We start from the raw sequence: 22,101 nt of genomic DNA on the forward strand, positions 1-22,101 counted from the left end.
CTGTGTTCAGCTGCAACTGTAACTTATTAAGTGTTTCTGAAGGGCTGCCTTTCTCTCATTTCTCTGTATGAATATATCTTCTATATTCTAACACTTAGAGTAATCGTTTATTTGTGTAGCATATTTATTATAGAATGAATGACAGTTTAGCTCTTTGGAATAAAGAGCTATAGTACAAAATCTGGGACCCCAAACTTCTGCCTCTGGACCATATCTGCCTCTCGAAAACGCCTAAGTAACAAAACATTGCTGCTATCCCAATGCAGTTTTAATGGTTAAGGAAGGTCTATTTGAAGAAGTAACTGTTGAAATCTTATCTAACAAATGAGAAGGAACTAACCCTAAAATGATCTATATGTGTTGCGTGTGTGTGCATGTATGGGAAAAAAAAATGTTTTATGCTGATGAAACATCTTTTGGGGAAAAGTCCTTAGAGAAGGAGAGGATGATGTCCTAGTAATTAAAAGAAGACTAACGTATTCAGATAAATTAAAGTTTATAAAATTTGCTAGATTGGTTGAATTGCACTGTCTCTATTTTCGGAGAGATTTGAACTGAAATTCTGGGCCATTTTTTCATCTCATTACGGCCACATAGGGGACAGGAAACAACCTTGGGCCTAAGTAAGATGAGGAACAAGAATGAAAACATGTTTAAGGCCAGCACTCCCCAAAAGACCACACCACAGTCAAAGGGTAAATCAGCAAGAGATCCACCCCATAAAGGGAGAGAACAAGCACATTTATCTCCCATGGCCTCGGCTATGAGTAGAGGAGAAATATTACGTCTCTCTTTATACTACACAGCCTTTTGTAGACCCTCATCTCACTTTAGGGTTCAAGTTCACATACCTGCAGAACTGGAAAGACCTAGGAAGATGAGTTATTTTCAAATGCTTATGGGTTAGTAGCACTGCAGGTGCCAGAAGAACATACATATTCATACAATATTTGTATTATTAATATGTTGTTTATATAATATATGAAAATAATATATTCTATATATTAATATATATAAATATAAATTAAGGAACACATCTTCAACTTAAGCTGACCTGTTTAAGATCTGTCTGTTTGTGTGTGCATGCATGTGTGTGTGTCTGTATGTGTGTGTTGGGGAGAGATTTATACTATACACTTCAGTAGCTCCTGTGATAGAGTGCCTAAATGTCAGGATCTGTGTTTTCTGTTTTTCTGCATGGGCACAAGCTCTACTGTGTACATGGGATGCTGGGGCAGAAGGGGCTTAGGAAAGCAATAGTATACTTCCAGTTCTGTGTTACATTGCTCCAGAGCTTAATTTATAGTCACAGTGCAAATACATGGATAAGAGAGTAAAGGAAGCTTGCATAATAAGCAACATGATATGAGGCCAGAGAAGCTACTATAGATGATTGAGAACATGGTCAAAAAGCAGAGATGTGCTGAAGAAACTAAAAGTTAAAGAGTTGTAGAGCTTTCTGTCTTATCTGCCATCAGCTGGCATAGAGTTTGATAACACACTGGCAACATAAGAAAGATACACAACTGCTCTCTTGAAACTGTAGGTAACTGAGACAGTGTTCAGATGTTTTGAAACTTTTATGTTTATGAAAGACAGCCGCATGTGGTACTGGAATGTCATTGCAAACACACACGTGTACTGGTCCTGAGCGGCACTGAGAAAGGTTTTCCACCAGAGTGCCCTTTTCTCACCCCTCTTCCAACAACCACAACAAAAACACAACAAGCAGGCTTAACCGTAGAGGAGAAGAAGAAAATACATTAACAAAACTGTCAGTGTTTGAATAGAAGGAGAATCAAAGAAAATCTAACTTCATTAAGAATAGGGCCAACCTTGGCTTTAGGAAGCAGAGGCCCTACTTCATTTTTTAAAAATGGAATCTTTGAAGTGGCTTCTAGTAAGATTAGTGGTGAATGTGGACTAGGTATCATTAGCTTTAATTTAGGGGTAGAGAAACAGTTTACAGTGCTTCAGACTAGAAGTTAATATTAAGGCAAGGAGACATGTAATAAGTGGAAACTTGGCCACAGTGATAGGAAACGAATGAAAGTTATAAATGGAACATCCCCCTCAGTCTGGAAAGCACACACTAATAGTGTAGTAGAAGGATCTTTCTTGGGTTCCTGGGTTTTATTGTGCTTTTTTATTACTTAAATATATGATTTATGGGACAGGAGATGGTTGTATGGAATTCAAGAATAATCATATTATTTAATATAGAGAAATTATTCTGAGCATATCAAATCTAATGTGGGATATTTATAATCCCTCAAAACCAAAAGAGTAAGAAAATGAGGTGACAAAAACGCATAGCATTTTAGTAACAGAGGAAATGGATGTGGCCCAATATACTTATCTTAATTTTTAATGTAAAAATTTAACTTCAACCTTTCTGCCAGTACCTAAGTAAAAGGCCAGTTAACAAATTATTTAATCTAATTAATTTCTCAGTCTCTATTTTTCTTCACTGAAATAAGGAAACACATGAGATCCAGTACGGAAACAACAGCCATACATGGATTGGCAGCATAAAGACAACAGGCAATATTTAGATTTCTTCTGAAGAAGCACTATATGTCCTTTTTTCTCTTAAACTTAATAAATTTTAATGTGCCTCTTCTCATAATGTTTTTCTTATGTTTATCATTCTTTCAGAAAGACCAAATTATTTACCTAATTTTATTTACATCAAAAGCTTTCCGTTTTTAGATTGAGCCCTAACAAACCATATTTAAATGCCACCAAATAACAAATCTTTCTTCACAGTTTTTTTTTTGAGTTTCTCAAGAAGAAATTTTTAAAATTTCCATTACTGGTCAGATAAACCTCTTTGTTTCTCAGTTCCATATTTGTAAGAATGGATGTAACGATGTCTACTTCCCTGATTTGTACAAAACTGAGATGAGATGCAGTATTTCTACAATGATGCCTTGATAACAATACATTTAGTTGGATTGTTGGATTTTTTAGTGTGTATAACCAAGGCTCCTGAGCCACAGAAGTCTGAATGAACAAAGATGAACAAAGTCCCTTTTTACCACTCATATAAACAATCCAACCACTTGTAATAGATATAAATATACTTATAGATGGGGTGAGGTATTTCTTATTTTTGTCTGTTTTTGTTTTGTTTTATTTAACACTGAAGACAATGGACAGTCACTGGAGGTTTTTAATTAAGGATCATTTGATTAATGCTTTGTGTTCGAGAACTTACTCTAAATTTTATGTAGAGGATGGACTGGTATGAATCTGGCTACTGTAAAGATAAAAAGGTACAAAAGGTCTAAAAACTATAGGCTAAGGAGAACACTATTGCGATTGTGTTGCTCCTGGTGAAAAATGATGAGGGTACAATGTGTGTGTGTGTGTGTTTGTGTGTGTGTGTGTGTGTGTGTGTGTGTGTGTGTCGTTGGGTTGTTTATATCAGTGGTAAAAAATGGGTTAACTTTCTAATAATTTTATTTGCTTTCATTCATCTCCAACATCTTTTTATTAACATAAGCATTTCTCTGATTTTGGCAATAGGAAATCACTTTAGTTTTTGTCTTTAGGAATAATATAACATTCATCTATTTCTAGATATCTACAGGTATATTGGATAGCTGGAAAAAACTGCTTCTGAGCTAGAGGAGATTTTAAACTGATATTCAGTTAATCAACATTTAAAAATAACACATAGAAGAGTTCTCATTCTACCATAAATAACCTAAAAATGAAAGTGGTTAATCTTCATGAAACAGACTATGCTTAGATCACAAACTTGAAGCTTACCAAGAGAGTAAAGCTCACCAAGAAAGAAAGTAAACACGTCTAAATATGCCCTGCCACTCCCACAGCATTTCCTACAAGCTGATCAAAGGGTCAAGCAGTAGGAAAATCGATTGTCAAGTGCTGAGTCAGAAAAGTAAAAAAGAATGAAGACTGGATTCATCAGTAGAAGGGTTTTTTTGTTTGCTTGTTTGATTTTCTTTTTATTCTTATTTAACAGTTGTGTGGTTTTTGTTGTTGTTGTTGTTGTTGTTTGTTTGTTTTTTTTTTTTAAACCAGTTTCCACACTTACATCAGCATCATTAATTTCCAGTTGGTTGATACTCCAGGATAAAAGAGTAGGCATAGGGAATAACATATATTATGATCTCCATTCCCACAAGTCCTATCTCACTGGACCAAGGAAACTCTAACACATATTGGATAGTTAGAACATCTTTTTGGGGATCCAGAGGCTGAGAAGGTCATAGGCACAGTCCTGGAGTGCAGATATACACAGAGAAGTAGAGGCTCCTGAAACTGACAGATTACAGGTTGGAGAATATGACTGGTAGCTGTTCACGTTCCATGGGGTCAGGTGTTGTGGTTTTCTGTTTCATTTTCCTGAAGCAGTGACTTCCTAATGGGTACTTTTAGTTTTCACTGACTTTTCTATTAGCTATAGAATATGATATTGGGATAATTGCATTTCCTCACATGCAAAATAATTGTGTTACACTACAAGATAAATCAAAGTATATGTTCATACCCTTGTCATAAAATTTTCTTCAATTCAAAACAAATAGAGTTAATCAAAATATCGTGGTTGCTTTTCTTGACAAATTTGATTAAATTAGTGTGATCATAGTAATTCCAAAAATGAAAGATGATAGATCTTTGTTTTTATCATGAATTGCACCTAGTATGACATTAATTCTAGGTTTCAGCTGTTATTTTATTTTCTTCAGACCTAATAATTCAAGTTTAAAATCAGGACAACTCATTCTGGTTAATTTTTATCTTTTAAAAAATAATCATTCTTAATTTTAAAATGGTTTTTCCTTGCTGTTAACACCTTCAAGAAAAGAAAGCATTATCTATTAATACTAATAGTTTCTTCTCAGTCTAATCTTTCTTCTTCTAGGAGCTTCAATTAATATTACGGTAAAGATTGAGGCCAGATAATGATACAATTCTTCCTTTGGCTTATTACCTTTTTGAGAACCTCTTACCTATTCTGTAAATGTCTCATCTTATTATTTTAATCTTGATTTCAATATCTTGTTTTTAACCAAACACTTTAGCATATTTCTTAACACATATGGCCTTAATTTGGAAATTTTGTTGTTATGCTATGGTGTTTGTATAAAACATATTAAGCTTTTTATTTTTAAATTTCTTTTCATGTTTCTTTTCTTTCAATTTTTTTCTCTCACTTGAAAGTTTATATTTACAAGGAAATTTTATGCACATACATTCTTGCCCCTGAATATAATGTAACACGGACTTTTTCCTTTGGAACGTTAATTTGAATTGGCAAATATAGTATTGAACATAAACTGCTATTCACATGACTTTTTTTTAGCTTAATGTAATATAACCAGTTAATGGTTATATGCCCAGCCGTTAAACACACCAACCCCAACACACACACAATTGGAAGCACTGATAACTCCAATAGCCCAAATTCAGGAATCTCTTAGATTTATTAGTTGAACAACTTTCTCATATATTGCCAAAATATTTCTAATTCTGCATTTGAACTGAATAGAAGTAATACAGTTAGATCACACTGGCTCATTCTTATAAGATTACTGCTCAGTTTAGAATACCAGATTTATTTAATAGTATCATTGAAGATTGGGTTAAAGATTGAAAACCAATGGGATGGAAGATGTGGAGAATTTAATAATTTTAAGTCAAACAGTTGGAACTCTCATCTGGAAATGACAAAGTTTTTATTTATTTATTTATTTATAAATGTCTCTTCAATAGAGAGCATAATATACAATATAAAGTATTTCTATCAATTGCAATCATTTAGAATTATTTTATGAATTACTTTAAAATACAGATTTAACCTAAAAAATGTTTGCTGACTATCTTCTGTTGAACAGTCTCTCTGATGTTAGGTAAACTGGTTAATTTTTAAAAATCATGATGAGTATCTGTTCATATCCTTTGCCCATTTTTGAATGGGCTTGTTTGTTTTTTTCTTGTAGATCTGCTTTGTTCTTTGTAAATTCTGGATATCAGCCCCTTGTCAGATGGGTAGGCTGCAAAAATTTTTTCCCATTCTGTTGGTTGCCGATTCACTCTACTGACTGTTTCTTTTGCCGTGCAGAAGCTGTGGAGTTTGATTAGGTCCCATTTGTCTATTTTGGCTTTTGTTGCCATTGCTTTTGGTGTTTTGGTCATGAAGTCCTTGCCTACACCTATGTCCTGAATGGTTTTGCCTAGATATTCTTCTAAGGTTTTTATGGTATTAGGTCTGATGTTTAAGTCTTTAATCCATCTGGAGTTAATTTTGGTGTAAGGCGTCAGGAAGGGGTCCTGTTTCTGCTTTCTGCACATGGCTAGCCAGTTTTCCCAACACCATTTATTAAACAGGGAGTCCTTTCCCCATTGCTTGTTTTTGTCAGGTTTGTCGAAGATCAGATGGTTGTGGGTATGTTGTATTTCCTCTGAGGCCTCTGTTCTGTTCCATTGGTCTATATCTCTGTTTTGGTACCAGTACCATGCTGTTTTGATTACTGTAGCCTTGTAGTATAGTTTGAAGTCCGGTAGTGTGATGCCTCCTGCTTTGTTCTTTTTGCTTAGAATTGACTTGGCTATGCGGGCTCTCTTTTGGTTCCATATGAAGTTTAAGGTGTTTTTTTCCAGTTCTGTGAAGAAGGTCATTGGTAGCTTGATGGGAATAGCGTTGAATCTGTAAATTACTTTGGGCAGTATGGCCATTTTCACCATGTTGATTCTTCCTAACCATGAACATGGAATGTTTCTCCATCTGTTTGTATCCTCTCTTATTTCGTTGAGCAATGGCTTGTAGTTCTCCTTGAAGAGGTCCTTTACGTTCCTTGTTAGTTGTATTCCTAGGTACTTTATTCTCTTTGTAGCAATTGTGAATGGCAGATCATTCTTGATTTGGCTCTCTTGAAGTCTATTACTGGTGTACAGGAATGCTTGTGATTTTTGCACATTGAACAGGTACTTTACAAAAGAAGACATACAGGAGGCCAACGAACATATGAAAAAATGCTCATCATCACTGGTCATCAGAGAAATGCAAATCAAAACCACATTGAGATACCATCTCACACCAGTTAGAATGGCGATCATTAAAAAATCGGGAAACAACAGATGCTGTAGAGGATGTGGAGAAATAGAAACACTTCTACACTGTTGGTGGGAATGTAAATTAATTCAACCATTGTGGAAGACACTGTGGCGATTCCTCAAGGACCTAAAAATAGAAATCCCATTTGATCCAGCAATCCCATTACTGGGTATATATCCAAAGGATTATAAATCATTCTACTACAAGGACACGTGCACACGAATGTTCATTGCAGCACTGTTTACAATAGCAAAGACCTGGAACCAACCCAAATGCCCAATGATGATAGACTGGATACGGAAAATGTGGTACATATACACCATGGAATATTACGCAGCCATCTAATACGATGAGTTCACGTCCTTTGTAGGGACATGGATGAACCTGGAAACCATCATTCTCAGCAAACTGACACAAGAGCAGAAAATCAAACACCGTATATTCTCACTCATAGGCGGGTGTTGAACAATGAGAACACATGGACACAGGGAGGGGAGCACTGCACACTGGGGTCCGTTGGGGGGAAATGGGGGAGGGGTGGGGGGTGGGGAGGTGGGAGGAGATAGCATGGGGAGAGGTGACAGATACGGGTGAGGGGACGGAGGACAGCAAACGACACTGCCATGTGTGTACCTATGCAACAATCTTGCATGTTCATCACATGTGCCCCAAAACCTAAAATACAATAAAAAAATAAATAAATAAATAAAAAATAATTAAAAAAAATAAAAAATAAAAAAAAAATCATGATGAAACACCACCTTTTCCTCAATAATTTTTTAATCTATCAAATAAAATATGAGAATCATGTCAAATTGCACAGGCAAAAAGTCAAGTTGTATTGATCCACATTCTAAATTTGTTATACTGATTTAACTTTTAAAAATATCTGTATAAATATGATTAACTGTAAGAATCAGGTTATGGCTACCTACTTCTACTAAAGACTTTTCAGATTAAATAATACAATTTTATAAAATTTGTGTCTTTTTCTGATGGAACTTTTAACAGATTTCCCAAGAAATGTAAAAATTACAGTATCCTGTGTCATCCTAACCTGTTTTATTTTCATCCATTGTACTGAAAAATGTTCTATCCTACTTTACAGTTTACCTTATATATGAGTGTGTGTGTTTGTGTGTGTGTGTGTGTGTGTATTTGTACTGATATATGCATAAAATCTAATTCAAAGAGTCAGGTGGTCTAGTATTGGGTAGGATACATACAAGAGTAAGCTCAAGGGCCAGGCACAGTAGTCACACCAGCACTTTGGGAGGCTGAGGTGGGTGGATCACTAGGTCAAGAGATCAAGACCAACCTGGCCAACATGGTGAAACCTTATCTCTAAAAATACAAAAATTAGCTGGGTATGGTGGTGCACACCTGCAGTCCCAGCTACTGAGGAGGCTGAGGCAGGAGAATCACTTGAACCTGGGAAACAGAGGGTGTAGAGAACTGAGATCATGCTATTGCACTCCAGCCTGGTGACAGAGCCAGATTCTGTCTTTAAAAAAAAAAAGACTAAGCTTACATTACTGACCTTGGAGTTTCCAATAGGAACAGAGACAAACTTTAAGTGTTATAGTAACCCAGGAGAGATGCTTGGCAGGAAACATGGGGTGAGGTGTCTCTTGTTTTTGTCTGTTTTTGTTTTGTTTTGTTTAATACTGAAGGCAACAGACAGCCACTGGAGGTTTTTAATTAGGGATCATTTGATTAATTTTTTGCATTAGAGAACTTAGCCTAAATTGTATGTAGAGGATGGACTGGTATAAATCTGGGTACTGTAAAGAAAAAAAAGTACAAAAGGTCTGGAGACCAGAGACTGAAGAGAACACTATTGCAATCTGGTTGTTCCTAGTGAGAAATGATGAGGAGTACTGTGGTCTGAATCTTTGTGTTTTCACAATGTTTCTGTTGAAACCTAATCACCAATGTGATGGTATTAAGAGACGGGGCTTCTGGGAGGTGATCAGGACTGCCTTCATGAATAGAATTAGTTCCCTCATAAAAGAGGCCCAAAAGAATTTGTTTGCCACTTCTGCCATGTGAGGACATGGTAGGAGAAAAGAAGGTACCAGGCACCATCTACAAAGCTAAAAACAGCCCTCTCCAGATACCGATTCTGCTGGCACTTTCATCTTGGACTTCCACCTTCTAGAACTGTGAGAAATAAATCTCTATTATAATTTATAAACCACCCTGCTTATGGCACTTTGTTATAGCAGCCCAAACAGACAAGGGGGGAAGACAAGGTAGAGAAGTCATATGAAAGAAGTTATTCCGATGCAGAAGCAGTGAGACTAAGAATTGCTTGTGAGTGTATGTAAGGTGAAGATGGTAAAAGATAAGCGTTAGGGAGAAGGACAGTGAATAATGACGCTAAGTGTACAAGTTTGGAAGACAGGTGGATGTCATTAAAATATCGATTTTTCCAAGGCAATGACAACTTTATAAGAACAGACGCAGAGATCTATTCTCTAAAGATAGTAATCCATATTTTATGAGTTAACGTTCCAGAGGGCCACAGACATGCTGCAGCGTTTCCCCCCAAAATATTGTGGGAATAATTTTTAGATGTATTCCAGAAGCCTCTTGGGCAAGTAGACTTCTGGAAGGCCTACCAGGCAAATAAAATAGTGTGGACTATGAAACCTACACTTTACATCTATTACTTTATGGTTGATCAAAGCAGTTGTAGTTGAGTTTATTGGCTTGTTTTCCAATAAATAAAAAAGTTTATTTTAAAAATATTTAGAAAATATGGAAAATCACAAAAAAATAATTACTTGTAATTCTACCACACAGAGGAAACTAGTGTTAAATTATTAAAATAAGTATTAATATATAAGTATTACATATATATTCATGGACATATATATATATATACACACACACATACATATTGTGCGTGTGTGTCCATGTATGTAACAGTCATGAGGTCCATGTTTATTTTGCTTAATATATTGTGATTAGCATTCTTGTTATGGAAACTTTTCCAGATATGATTTTTTTTTTTTTTTTTGAGACGGAGTTTCGCTCTTGTTACTCAGGCTGGAGTGCAATGGAGCGATCTTGGCTCACTGCAACCTCCGCCTCCTGGGTTCAAGCAATTCTCCTGCCTCAGCCTCCCGAGTAGCTGGGACTACAGGCATGCGCCACCATGCCTAGCTAATTTTTTTGTATTTTTAGTAGAGACGGGGTTTTACCATGTTGACCAGGAGGGTCTCGATCTCTTGACCTCATGATCCATCCACCTAGGCCTCCCAAAGTGCTGAGATTATAGGCGTGAGCCACTGTGCCTGGCCCCAGATAGGATTTTTAAAACCAAAATAGCCTACCATCACACATGTGTATGTTAATTTAACTGATCCCACTTCTGATTGGGAGCAGTTATTTTAATATAATGAAAATGAACATTCTTATTTCTAATATTTTATTCATCTTACTTTAGAATGGATTTTCAGGGAAAATGTAAGATCATTAGAGAGATTTGATATATTACATAAGTCAAGAGTTTTTAGAAAGGCGATTTCAGCCTATACACTCAGTGGGTTTATGTAAGATTGCTAAATTCAGCAAACCTCACTTACCATGATATTATAATGTAAAATATGTGTCAACTCGATTTACATTTGATATGCCATTTTAATTTCTGTTTGCATTTGTTTTGTGGGGCTGAACTGTTCTTTCATATGGTTAATGATTATTTGTATTTTTTAATTAATTGTTCGTGTTCTTTGCTCTTTGTATCAAAATGTTTTTTTTCTCATAAACGTTAAGAGCTATTTATGTTAAGATATTATTACGTAAGTATTCAGGTATCTATCTAACATATGTATATATATGGTAGAATTATTTTTCAAAGGTTGCTTTTTGTTAATACATATGTGCTTTATATTTATTAATTTATGAAGTTATTTTAAGAAACATATATTGAATGCATACTACTACCAGATACTGTTCTAGGCACATAAGCATGATAGAAAGCATTGTGATGTCTTCAAGTAGCTCATATTCTGGCAAGGGAGTACAGATGATAGAAACAGCCTCCCTCCCAGCCCCCACACACACCTACTATAGAAGTAAAGTTTAGAGCATACTAATTGGTGATAAAAATTATCCAAAAATTAAAGAGACCATGCAGTAATAAACAGAGGATGGGAAATTCAGAGGGGTGGTGAAGGAAGGCAGGTTACAGTATTAACTAGGTGGTTGAGAAGACAATCTTAAGAAAAGATGTAAGCAAAGAACTGGGGTAGATAAGGGTATTACTTCACAACTGGGAACAGAGCATTTCAGTGTGAGGGAATAGTTACAGTCAAGATTCTAATGTGTGTTCAGCAAACACTAATGTGGCCAGTGTGGCTGGAGATAAATGAATAAGGATGAGAGGTGAGAGGAAGAGAGGACCCTTGTAGGCTATTGTAAATCCTTTGGCTTTTACTCTGAGTGAAATGTAAAAAAAAATACAGGATTTTGAGCAGTTCTAGCCTGCATTTCAAAAGGGATCATTCTGACTGCTCTGTTGAGACTACACTGTAAGGAGGGGGCAAAATAAGAATTAAAGACAAGTTAGAAAGGATGTAATTGCAATAGTTCAGGAAACAAATAATGATGGTTTGCATAAATGTGGTAACTATAGAGGTGGTAAGCATATTCTAAATGTATTTTACAATTTGAATTTATTTCATGATGAATTAGATGTAGAGTAAGGATCACAAATACACTCAATTGTTCACCTGAGCAACTGGAAGGATGAAACTGCCATCAACCAAGACAGAAAATGCTGAGTGGACAATATTGTGAGCAAAGATCAGAATTTCAGTTTGGGGCATATCATATTTGAGAAATCTGCTAAACATCTGGATGGAGCTTTTGAGTAGGCAGTTGCGTATGTAAGAATTGAGAGGGGATATGAAGTCTTCACTGAGGACATAAGAGGCATATAGATCATATTTAAATCCAACAGACTGTAGAAGATGATAAATGGGGCACCAAGACACTCCATCCTTAAGAGATCAGAGCAGAGTAGTTTGAGGAGACTGAAAAATAGTGATATTTGAAGAGAAACCTGAGATTCTTGAGCCCTAGAGTCTAAAGAAAAGGGTTCCAAGAAGAAAGAGGCATTAAATGCTACATATGGGTCAGGTTTGATGAGGATCAGGGATTGCCCATGTTGTCATCCCTTTATGCCTTCTGCTTCTGGAGTTATGCTTAGAAAGACCTTTAATACAACAAGAAGATGTACATGACTCCCTATCTTTTCTTTAACTTCATTTCTTCCAATAAAATATTTAACCCATCTGGACTTTTTATTCAAGGTAAAAGATAAAAAGGTATTTTATATAAATACATTTTTTATTCATTTATTACCAAACCCATTATTTCCCCACTAATCCAAAATGTTCATCCATGACACATACTACATTTAAATTGAGTCTCTCTATGGAATTTCTATTCTGTGATAACAATAACTGATATTAATAATTTTTGGAATGTTTTACCTGAGTTATTCTATTTTATCCTCATGACAATCCCATGAAATAGTTTTTATGACTTTATTTATTTTAAAAAATAATGTAATTTTAGCTTAGCAAGGTTAGGGAAGTTGTTCAATGTTTCCTACTTGAAAGATAGTAGAATCAGGATTTCAACCCAACTCATCTCGTCTCTTTCCATCTCTTTGACCTATTTATTTTGGGCAAATGACACACTTTTAATTAATGTGTCTTTATATTACATTTTAAATCTGACATAACATGTCTTGGTCCTTTAATAAAATACTTCTTGGCCAGGCATGGTGGCTCACGCCTGTAATTTCAGCACTTTGGGAGGTTGAGGCGGGCTGATCACCTGAGGTCTGGAGTTTGAGAACGGCCTGGCCAACATAGTATAATTCTATCTCTACTAAAAATACAAAAATTAGCTGAGTGTGTGATGCGTGCCTGTAGTCCCAGCTACTGGGGAGGCTGAGGCAGAAAAATCATCTGAACCCGGGATGTGGACCTTGCAGTGAGTCGAGACTGCACCAGTGCACTCTAACCTGGTGACAGAGTGAGACTCTGTTTCAAAAAAATGAGTAAAATAATCCTTCTTGATTGTTTATGTATATCTATATATCTATATATATCAATAGTCTATATAGTCTCTATATATATAAATTCAATTAGACTACATATGTAGTCTATTTATATATATATGTATACATATATATATATATATATATACAGTCTAATTGAATTTAAACTAAATTTGTTCAAAACTACATCCCCCAAATATCCATTATATTAAATCCATAGATTAACTTACAAAGAATTGATTTAATGATAACATTTAGTGATCCAATCCAATAAATTGGTGTATTTTTCAATTTATTCAAGTTATTATTTGTATAAAAATGAAATTTTTTTTCCCTATAGAAGGCACATGATTCCATAGATTTCTTCTGGATTGGCATCATTATAATACATATTTCTGTTTATCTTTCAGATTTGAACTGTATCTTCCTTGAGTTCTATCAATCGCTCCTGTCTTCATTCAAATTTCTCAGAACATACTTATATTGATTTGTATATAAAAGTTAAAATTTATTTATGTTAAGCATATGAATACCTTGAGAAGTTTCTTGAGGGAAACCTTTCCTTGCAGGATATGGAAAATATTTTCATGACATTAATTTCCTGAGGTAAAAAAAAGTTGAGGTTTGAAGAGGATGCTTTGAGAATTAGGTTCCTTTTACTTTGATCTCACAGTAACTACAGATAACTAAATAAAGCTCACATTTCTTAGTAAAATGTTTTCAGTTCAGTAAACATTCTTAAAGGAAACATTTGCTTCAGTAACCAAAACCCATGGCTTTCAGTTGATGGCCCAAATTAAAAGAATACTGTTTCTATTCTGAAAGGAAAGAAAATGTTATTTATTTTTCTAAATAGACATTTTGGAACACTTTCCTTTGAAAATATACAAGGCTTTATAGATAACAGACCTTAGAGTTATAAGTGTTAATACCCACTTCAGCTGTAAGGAGGCCAACAGAATAATTTTAAAAGAATGTCCACGGCTGAATCCACTAAAAAATATGAAATATTAAAAAGAAGGAGGACTATTTTTATTTGCTAAGATATAACTTCAATAAAGAGGTGAAGGCAACTTCTTAAACTTTATCTTGATTCATTATTGCCTCATTTGCATTATTTAAAAAAAGACGCAGAACTTCCTAAGGATTAAGGGTATGCCTAAAACCATGTTAATTCAAAATAATTGTGATTTAAAAATATTAATGTTTGCCAAAGTGATAATGGTGGTTTTTAGCTTACTTAAAATCATGATGTCTTATTGTAGAATCAGAGTATTAGAAGTGCATTTCTGTCTCAAATTCCAGGTGAGTGGGTTCATATGTGATAAAGACGGGAACATGTGACTATTTTATGAAGAAGTGGAAATAAAAGCACTATTTTTTTGAGGAAATTTTGTATGTGCACTGGGTAAAAAATAGAAGAAATAGTAAGAGGGAGGCACATGAAGGAGGAACCTCTCTTGGGCATTTGACTTGAAATATTCAATTGAAAAAGAACACTAGTAAATAATTACCTTATGGCAAATATTAATAATGCTTTATTCTTTGGTCTGGGTGCACAAATATATAGATAGACAGATGGATATAGATAAAATGGCTTATTTTCTAAAATTATGAAAATAAATATTGAAATTCTGTTTTGTTGTGAATTAAATTTTAAACATGTCTATAAAGTGAGTTTATGTTACTGCATGGCAAAAAAAAAAAAAAAAAAAAAAAAGACTGGAACTAAGTTGCAAGGGGCCCCTTAAAATAGGCGTGCTTTCACTAGCTAACACAGACTGTGCCTACTCTAAGAGTGGAGATATCATTTGTCTCTTGTCTCCACTTATTTTTTTTTAAATTTTGGGGGCTACATAGTAGTTGTATATATTTATAGGATACATGAGATATTTTGATTCAGGCATACAATGCACATAATTATATGCCTTCACTAGCTTACACAGACTGAGCATACTCTAAGAGTGTAGATCTCATTTCTTGTGTCTCACTTTGTTTTAAATTTTATTTTAGGGGGGTACATAGTTGTATATATTTGTATATTTACAAATAAGTTATTTTGATTCAGGGATACAATACCTAATAATTATATAAGGAAAATGGGGTAGCCATCACCTCAAGTACTTACCCTTTCTGTTGCAAATATTCCAATTCTACTCTTTTAATTATTTTTAAATGTAAAACAAATTTTCTTTTTGAGACAGGTTTTCACTTTGTCACCCAGGCTAAATAGCTCACTGTACCCTCGACCTCCCTAGCTCAAGCCATCCTCCCACCTCAGCCTCCCAAGTAGCTGGGACTACAGGCATGCAGCACCACACCTAGAAAATTTCTGTATTTTTTGCAGAGAAAGTGTTTCACAAGTTGCCCAGGCTGGCCTCGAACTTCTGGGTTCAAGCAATCCACCCACCTTAGCCCTCCAAAATGTTGAGATTCTAGGAATGAGCCATTGTGCCCAGCCTATAATAAATTATTGTTGACTGTAGTCACCTGTTATACTATTAAATACTAGATCTTATTCATTCCCTCTAACTCTATTTTATATCCATTAACCATTCCCACTCCTTATGACATTACCATTCCTAGCCTCTGGTAATCATTGTTCCACTCTCTATCTCCGTGAGCTCAATTGTTTTAATTTTTAGCTCCCACAAATAAGTGAGATTAAGTGAAGTCTGTCTTTCTGTGCCTGTCTTATTTCACATAATGTAATGACCTCCAGTTCCATTCATGTTGTTGCAAATTAATAGGATCTCATTCTTTTTTATGGCTGAATAGTACTGCATTGCATATATATACCACATTTTCTTTATCCATTTGTCTGTTGGTGGGCACAGACCACTTCAAATCTTGGCTATTTGCAAAAAGTGCTGGAGTTAAACATGGAAGTACAGATACCTCTTAGATATACTAATTTCTTTTATTTTGAATATATACCTAGCAGTGGGATTGCTGGATCATACGGTAGCTCTATTTTTACTTTGAGGAATCTCAAAACCACTCTCCATAGTGGTTGTACTAATATACATTCTAACCAACAGTGTACAAGAGCTCCCTTTTCTCCACATCCTCAGCAGCATTTGTTATTACCTGTCTATTGGATAAAAGCCATTTTAACTGAAGTGAGATAATCTCATCATTGTTCGATTTCCATTTGTCTGATGATCAGTGATGTTGAGCAACTTTTCATATGCTTCTTTGCCATTTATAGGTCTTCTTTTGAGAAGATCTTTTTAGATCTTTTGTTCATTTTTGACTGGATTATTAGATTTTTCCTACAGAGTTATTTGAGCTCCTTATGTATTCATGTCATTAATCCCTGTCAAATGGAGAGTTTTCAAGTATTTTCTCTCATTCTGCGGGTTGTCGCTTTGTCGTTTCCTTTGCTATGCAGAAGCTTTTTAATCGGATGAAATCCCTTAAAATTACATTATTTTAAGTTGATGTAATTTGTCCACTTTTGCTTTGTAGGGTATTACCCAAGAAAGATAAATCTAAGACCTCAAACTGTGAAACTACTAAAAGAAATCATTGGGGAAACTCTTAGTTCTTTTACCTCTGCAAGCATTTGAACCTGTTTTAAATTTTTGAAGAAAAAAATGTTGGTAATGGGGATGTGAAATAGTAAATTCATAAAAAGAATTCTGAGCTTCTTAGTAATCCAAGATCCCATTAGAAAGACTGCCTTCTTTAGTAAGCAGAGAAATTCTGGATTAGATTAGTGGGTATTGGACTTTATAACAAATCCTGTCAAACTGTGGTGAGCTAAAGTGAATAAAAGCAATCGACATGCACAAACATTTGCAATTAACTTTTTGCTTATCCTTTAAATATTCAGGCTTTCACATACTGAAGTCAAGTTTATTTTTTGCATTCTAAAACGGAAATCATTAAAGGTCTCTAAATGAGTGTCTACATTGTTCTGACCTGCTGTGCTAATATAAAAAATGGATATAAAGGAAAATACAGAGAAAGAATAAGATTACATGAAGATCACTCTTGGTTATAAAAATGGAAAAGGTAGGATGAAAGTGGCAAGTGATTAGTAACTGATTGGTCCGTGAAAGTGATTCTGGAAATTTATTGAACTGCCCAGATTTTATTAGGATTCCATATTTTAAATAAACCACAGCACATAGTGAAATGCAAACAAAATAGGCAGCACCAAAATACAAGCATAAAATGAGGAAAAATGTGTAGTTTATACGTGTCTGAAGCGTTGTGGTTAAGAAAACAGGACTAGCAAAATTTTTCTCAGCAGATACTAGACTGCCTGATAGTTAAAGTTCCCATGATAAATGTGGAAAGGCTGCCACAGGACTTTCGTGTTGCATGGTAAATGGTCCTTGTATGAAGCCTAGGCCTGGTAAGGATGGTGCCTATCTCCATAAACTCAGTCTTTTCAGCTGCAAAATGCGCATGTCAACTAGGTGATGAGAGATTTCTTTCAGGTTAGACTTGGTTTAAGGTTAAAACTACTTAAAGTCATGCATAGTACAATTCACTAGCAGATAGTAGGCAAAAAAAGAGAGCAATACAGAGGCATAAAGATGGTCAGAGCCATAGTCTTCCTTTTCTGAATTTAGGTAGAAAGATAATAGTGAAAAATCAATTTCAAGGGAAAGATTTCTTCCTTAATATTTTCAATGTATCTATTTACCATGAAAAAAATACTAAAATGAAAAAGGTATGATTATCTCAATGGTTATATTTACTTATAACCATGTATTTACTTATCTATTCTTCCATTAAAAGACATTTATGCATCCAGTATTTTTTACTATTCAGTTTTTGGTTTTTTTGCCCATAATTTTTAAAAACAAGGCTTACACATAAGGGGAGGAAATTCATAACTTGCTTTAAGAGCAGCTGTTGCTATACAGGCAACAGTGTGATGTTAGATGCAGTCATTCTGACTTCTACCCCCTCCTAACTCATTTCCTGAGTCCAGTATAACCTTGATCACAAATCCTACAAGGATATTCCAAGAAAGAAAACTCATAGCCAAATCTATTTCACTATATCCTCATAAAATATGTGAAAGGGACTCTAGTGGCATATTAAAAGACTAATCCATTTCAACCAAGTTGGATTTATCCCAGATATTCTGATTCAACATAGAAAACCAATCAGTAGAATTACCACATTAATAAAATAAAAAAAAAAAAAAAAACTCTTGGGATTATCTCAAGTGATGAAGGAAATTATTTGACATACTTAGCAAAGTAGGCATTCTAGCCAGTGCAATAGGAAAGGAAATGAACAAAATGTGCAAGTTGAAAAGGATGAAATACAATTATCATGACTTCAAATGCCATAATTGTGTATTCAAACTTCCAAAATAAATTATAGGTAAACTATTAAAATCAATAAATAAATTTAAGAAGATTGTAGAATATAAGCATATGTATATAAATTACCAGTATTTTTATATATACTAGTAACGACTATTCATTATGAAATGAAACAACACATTTCCAATTGCAATATTAGTAAAATATAAAACAGTAAGGCATGGAGTTAACAACAGACATGTTACACTGCTACATAGAAAGTAACATAACACTATGAAGAGAAGTTTTATAAATTCAAGCAAATGGAGAGAAAAGTTTTGGGTTTGGAAGACTCAATATTGAACAAATATCAGTTTTCACCAAATTGATCTATAGATTCAATGCAAGCTCAGTAGGTCTGTGTGTGTAGATGGAATTTACAAGTGGATTTTGAAATTGACATGAGAATGCAAACGGCCTACAATAGCCAAGATTATAGAACATAAACACACACACACATATATATATATATAAAAATTACTGGTATTTTTATATATACTAGTAACAAATATTCGTTATGAAATTAAATAACACATTTCCAATTGCAATATTAGTAAAATATAAAACAGTAAGGCATAGATTTAACAACAGACATGTTACACTGCTACATAGAAAGTAACATAACACTATGAAGAGAAGTTTTATAAATTTAAGTAAATGGAGAGATAATCCAAAAGAGGAATTTCAAATCTAAAGAACGTATCAGATAACAAATCTTAATATAAAGCTAAAATAATTAAGACAGCATAATAGCAATACAAGAATAGACATACAGACCAAAAAGATGGAAAAGAGAGCTGAGAAAGAAATCCAAACATACAGTCACTTGATTTGTTATAAAATCATGACTACAATTCAGTGAGAAAAGCATGATCTTTTCAATAAACGGTGCCAGTTCAACTGAATATTCATATAGAAAAAAATCGTAATCTTTATACACAAAGATTATAAGTCTAAATATAAAGTAAATAACATGAGAGGAATATTTTGCATAGACAGAGACTTATTACATAACACATGAGAAAGGCTAACAATGGAAAATAAATGATAAACAGGCTATATTACAATTAGGATTTTCTGTTCATAAAAAGATACACTGTGAGCTTCTATGTTAGCTCCAAGGGTAAAGAGCTTGGATATCACCTTCATTTTTACAGCATGGACAAACTTGACAAATGGAACCTAAATAATCTTTCTTGGATCTATCAGAAAACTGGGGTTTAAGAGCAAACTTCTGCCCTGAAATCAGGAGAGACAAGCAAATGCTGAGCTGCACATTTGAGATCTCCCTAACTGGTAATTTTGCCAAATCACTGGAGTCTGAGTGTGGATAAGCATAAAAATGAGAAACACTTGAAGCAGGAGTTTTAAGGGAGTCACTAATTTTGTGAGTCTCCCCTCCTATCAGTTTCTAAAAGTGAGAATTTGAGAATTTGATAAAGACCTTTCTGTGACTCTGGCAAGGAGAGGGAAAGAATAATCACTGTTAAATATTACCAAAAAAGTATCTATTACAAAGGCCTATTGTAGATAGAAAGAAATTACTAGAACCTTATCCCAGCAGAGGAAAGGGAATTCATTCCTCTCCAGCCCCCACTAGACTTCCTATAGCACCAAAGGGATAAACAAAAGTTGATACCACTGGAGAAACACTCAGGAAGGTCAACATTTAAAACACACAGGCCCACTACAAGTCTGAAATTTAATCACAAGATTAAGGAATGCTTTTCTTCTTTCACACCTTATCAACACAACAAAAGATCTCCAGTATAATAACAGGGATTACAGTAGAAAGAACTACGAGAAGCAGACCCTATCTGAGGAGGAAACTTAGGAAAGCCCGCCATAAATAGAAAAGGCAAAGACAAAGAAACTAGAGAAATTCGAAGTCTCTGGCAGGTACAGCTACAGCAAACATTAAACACAGCGAAATTCCTAGCCAGATAAACAGATAAACATACAATTTCACACTGATACCCTGTTTACCTCAGTTACTATTACCAGATACAATGTGGAGGCTTTCAACAACTGCAACAAAAATCAGAGGCAGACAAAAAGCCAAGAAAAAAATACAATCTGAAGAGACAAGGCAACCCTCAGAATCAGACTCAGATATGACACAGATACTGGAATGATGAGACAGGGGATTCAAAAGAACTATGACTACTATGTTAAGGGATTTATTGGCAGAAATAGACAACATGCAAAAAAGAGATGGGAATGTAAAAAACATGTAGATGGAAACGCCAAAAAAAAAAAAAAAAAAAAAAAGAAAAAGAAAAGAAAGAAAAGCTAGAAAAAAAAAAACCCAGCAGAAATGAAAAATGCCTTTGATAGACTCTTCAGTAGACTAAATATGGCTAAGGAGAGAATCAGTAAGCTGAAAAATGTGTCAGCAGGTATTTCATAAAACTGAAATGCAAAGAGGAAAAAATAACAGAAACATTCGGAATACATTATCCAAGAACGATTACACAAGTTTAAAAGACCCTGTAAAGATCCATTAAATGTATAATTAAAATACTAGGAGGAGAAGAGACAGAGAACACAGTAGAATAAACATTTGAAGCAATAATGATTGACGACTTTCCAAAATCAATGACAGTCACGAATTCATAGATCCAGGAAGCTCAGTGAAAAGCAACTAGAAAGTAGAATGAAGTAACTGAAGTGCTGAAAGTAAAAACCCACCAACCTAGAATTCTATATTCAATAAAATTACTCTTAAAAAGTGAAGTAGAAAAAAAGACTTTCTCAGAAAAACAAGAACTGAAAGATTTCATCATCAAGAGATCTGCCCTACTAGAAATGTAAAATGACAGTCTTCGCAGAGAAGGATACTTACATATATACCAGAAAATTAGATCTACGCAAAGAAAAATAAGACATCAGAGATGCGATATATAAAAATAAAAGATAATATTTTAATTATCGTTATCTATTAATAACTATTCAAATAATAGTAACAAGGTACTGGGTAATTGTAGCATATTGGTAAGTGGAATGATAATATTATAAAAGACAGGATGAATGAATTTGGATACTTTATTACAAGGTATTAGTGCTACAAATAAAATAGTACACTATTATTTAAAGATGTATTATATAGCCACCAGACTGTTTGCAATTATAAAGTCTGAGGATACCCAGCACTGGCAAAAATGTGGAACAAATGGTACTCTCATACACTGCTTGTGGGAGTTTAAATTGGTGCCACCACTCTGTAAAATATGCATATTTTAGAACACAGCAATTCCATTCCTAGGTATATAAACAATAGAAATGTCTGCATGTATTCACCGAAAGATATGTTCAAGAATGTTCATGCTAGTACTCTTTATAGTAGCTCCAAATTGGAAGAAACCCAGAAACACGTCAGTAATACAATTTGTACACAGACTGTGAGGTGTGTGTGTGTGTGAGTGTGTGTGTGTGTATGTATATATATCTTTATAAGAATGAAAAACTGCTGTGTACAGCATGGTTGAATTTCAGAACAATATGGTGAATGATAAAAATCAGACATAATAAAGTATATTTTTTGATTTTTTTTATTGTACTTTAGGTTCTGGGGTACACGTGCAGATCAAGCAGGA

General features: G+C 34.4%; 1 protein-coding gene across 2 annotated transcripts in view; it reads left to right on the forward strand.

Annotated features, from left to right (window-relative positions):
• HMGCLL1 (3-hydroxy-3-methylglutaryl-CoA lyase like 1) overlaps nt 1–22,101 on the forward strand; it is a 149,684-nt gene that overhangs the window by 84,239 nt on the left and 43,344 nt on the right. The window contains exon 8 of one of the 2 annotated variants that reach the window (XM_074398180.1): nt 6,961–7,097. The exons of the other annotated variant lie outside the window; for it this stretch is intronic. Coding sequence (XP_074254281.1) covers nt 6,961–7,080 — 120 coding nt within the window. The 3' untranslated portion in view covers nt 7,081–7,097. Of the gene's footprint in view, nt 1–6,960; nt 7,098–22,101 lie in introns of those variants that run through there. 2 annotated transcript variants of the gene reach the window in all.

This window comes from Saimiri boliviensis, chromosome 4 (assembly GCF_048565385.1).
Source record: "Saimiri boliviensis isolate mSaiBol1 chromosome 4, mSaiBol1.pri, whole genome shotgun sequence".
Lineage (NCBI taxonomy): Eukaryota > Metazoa > Chordata > Mammalia > Primates > Cebidae > Saimiri > Saimiri boliviensis.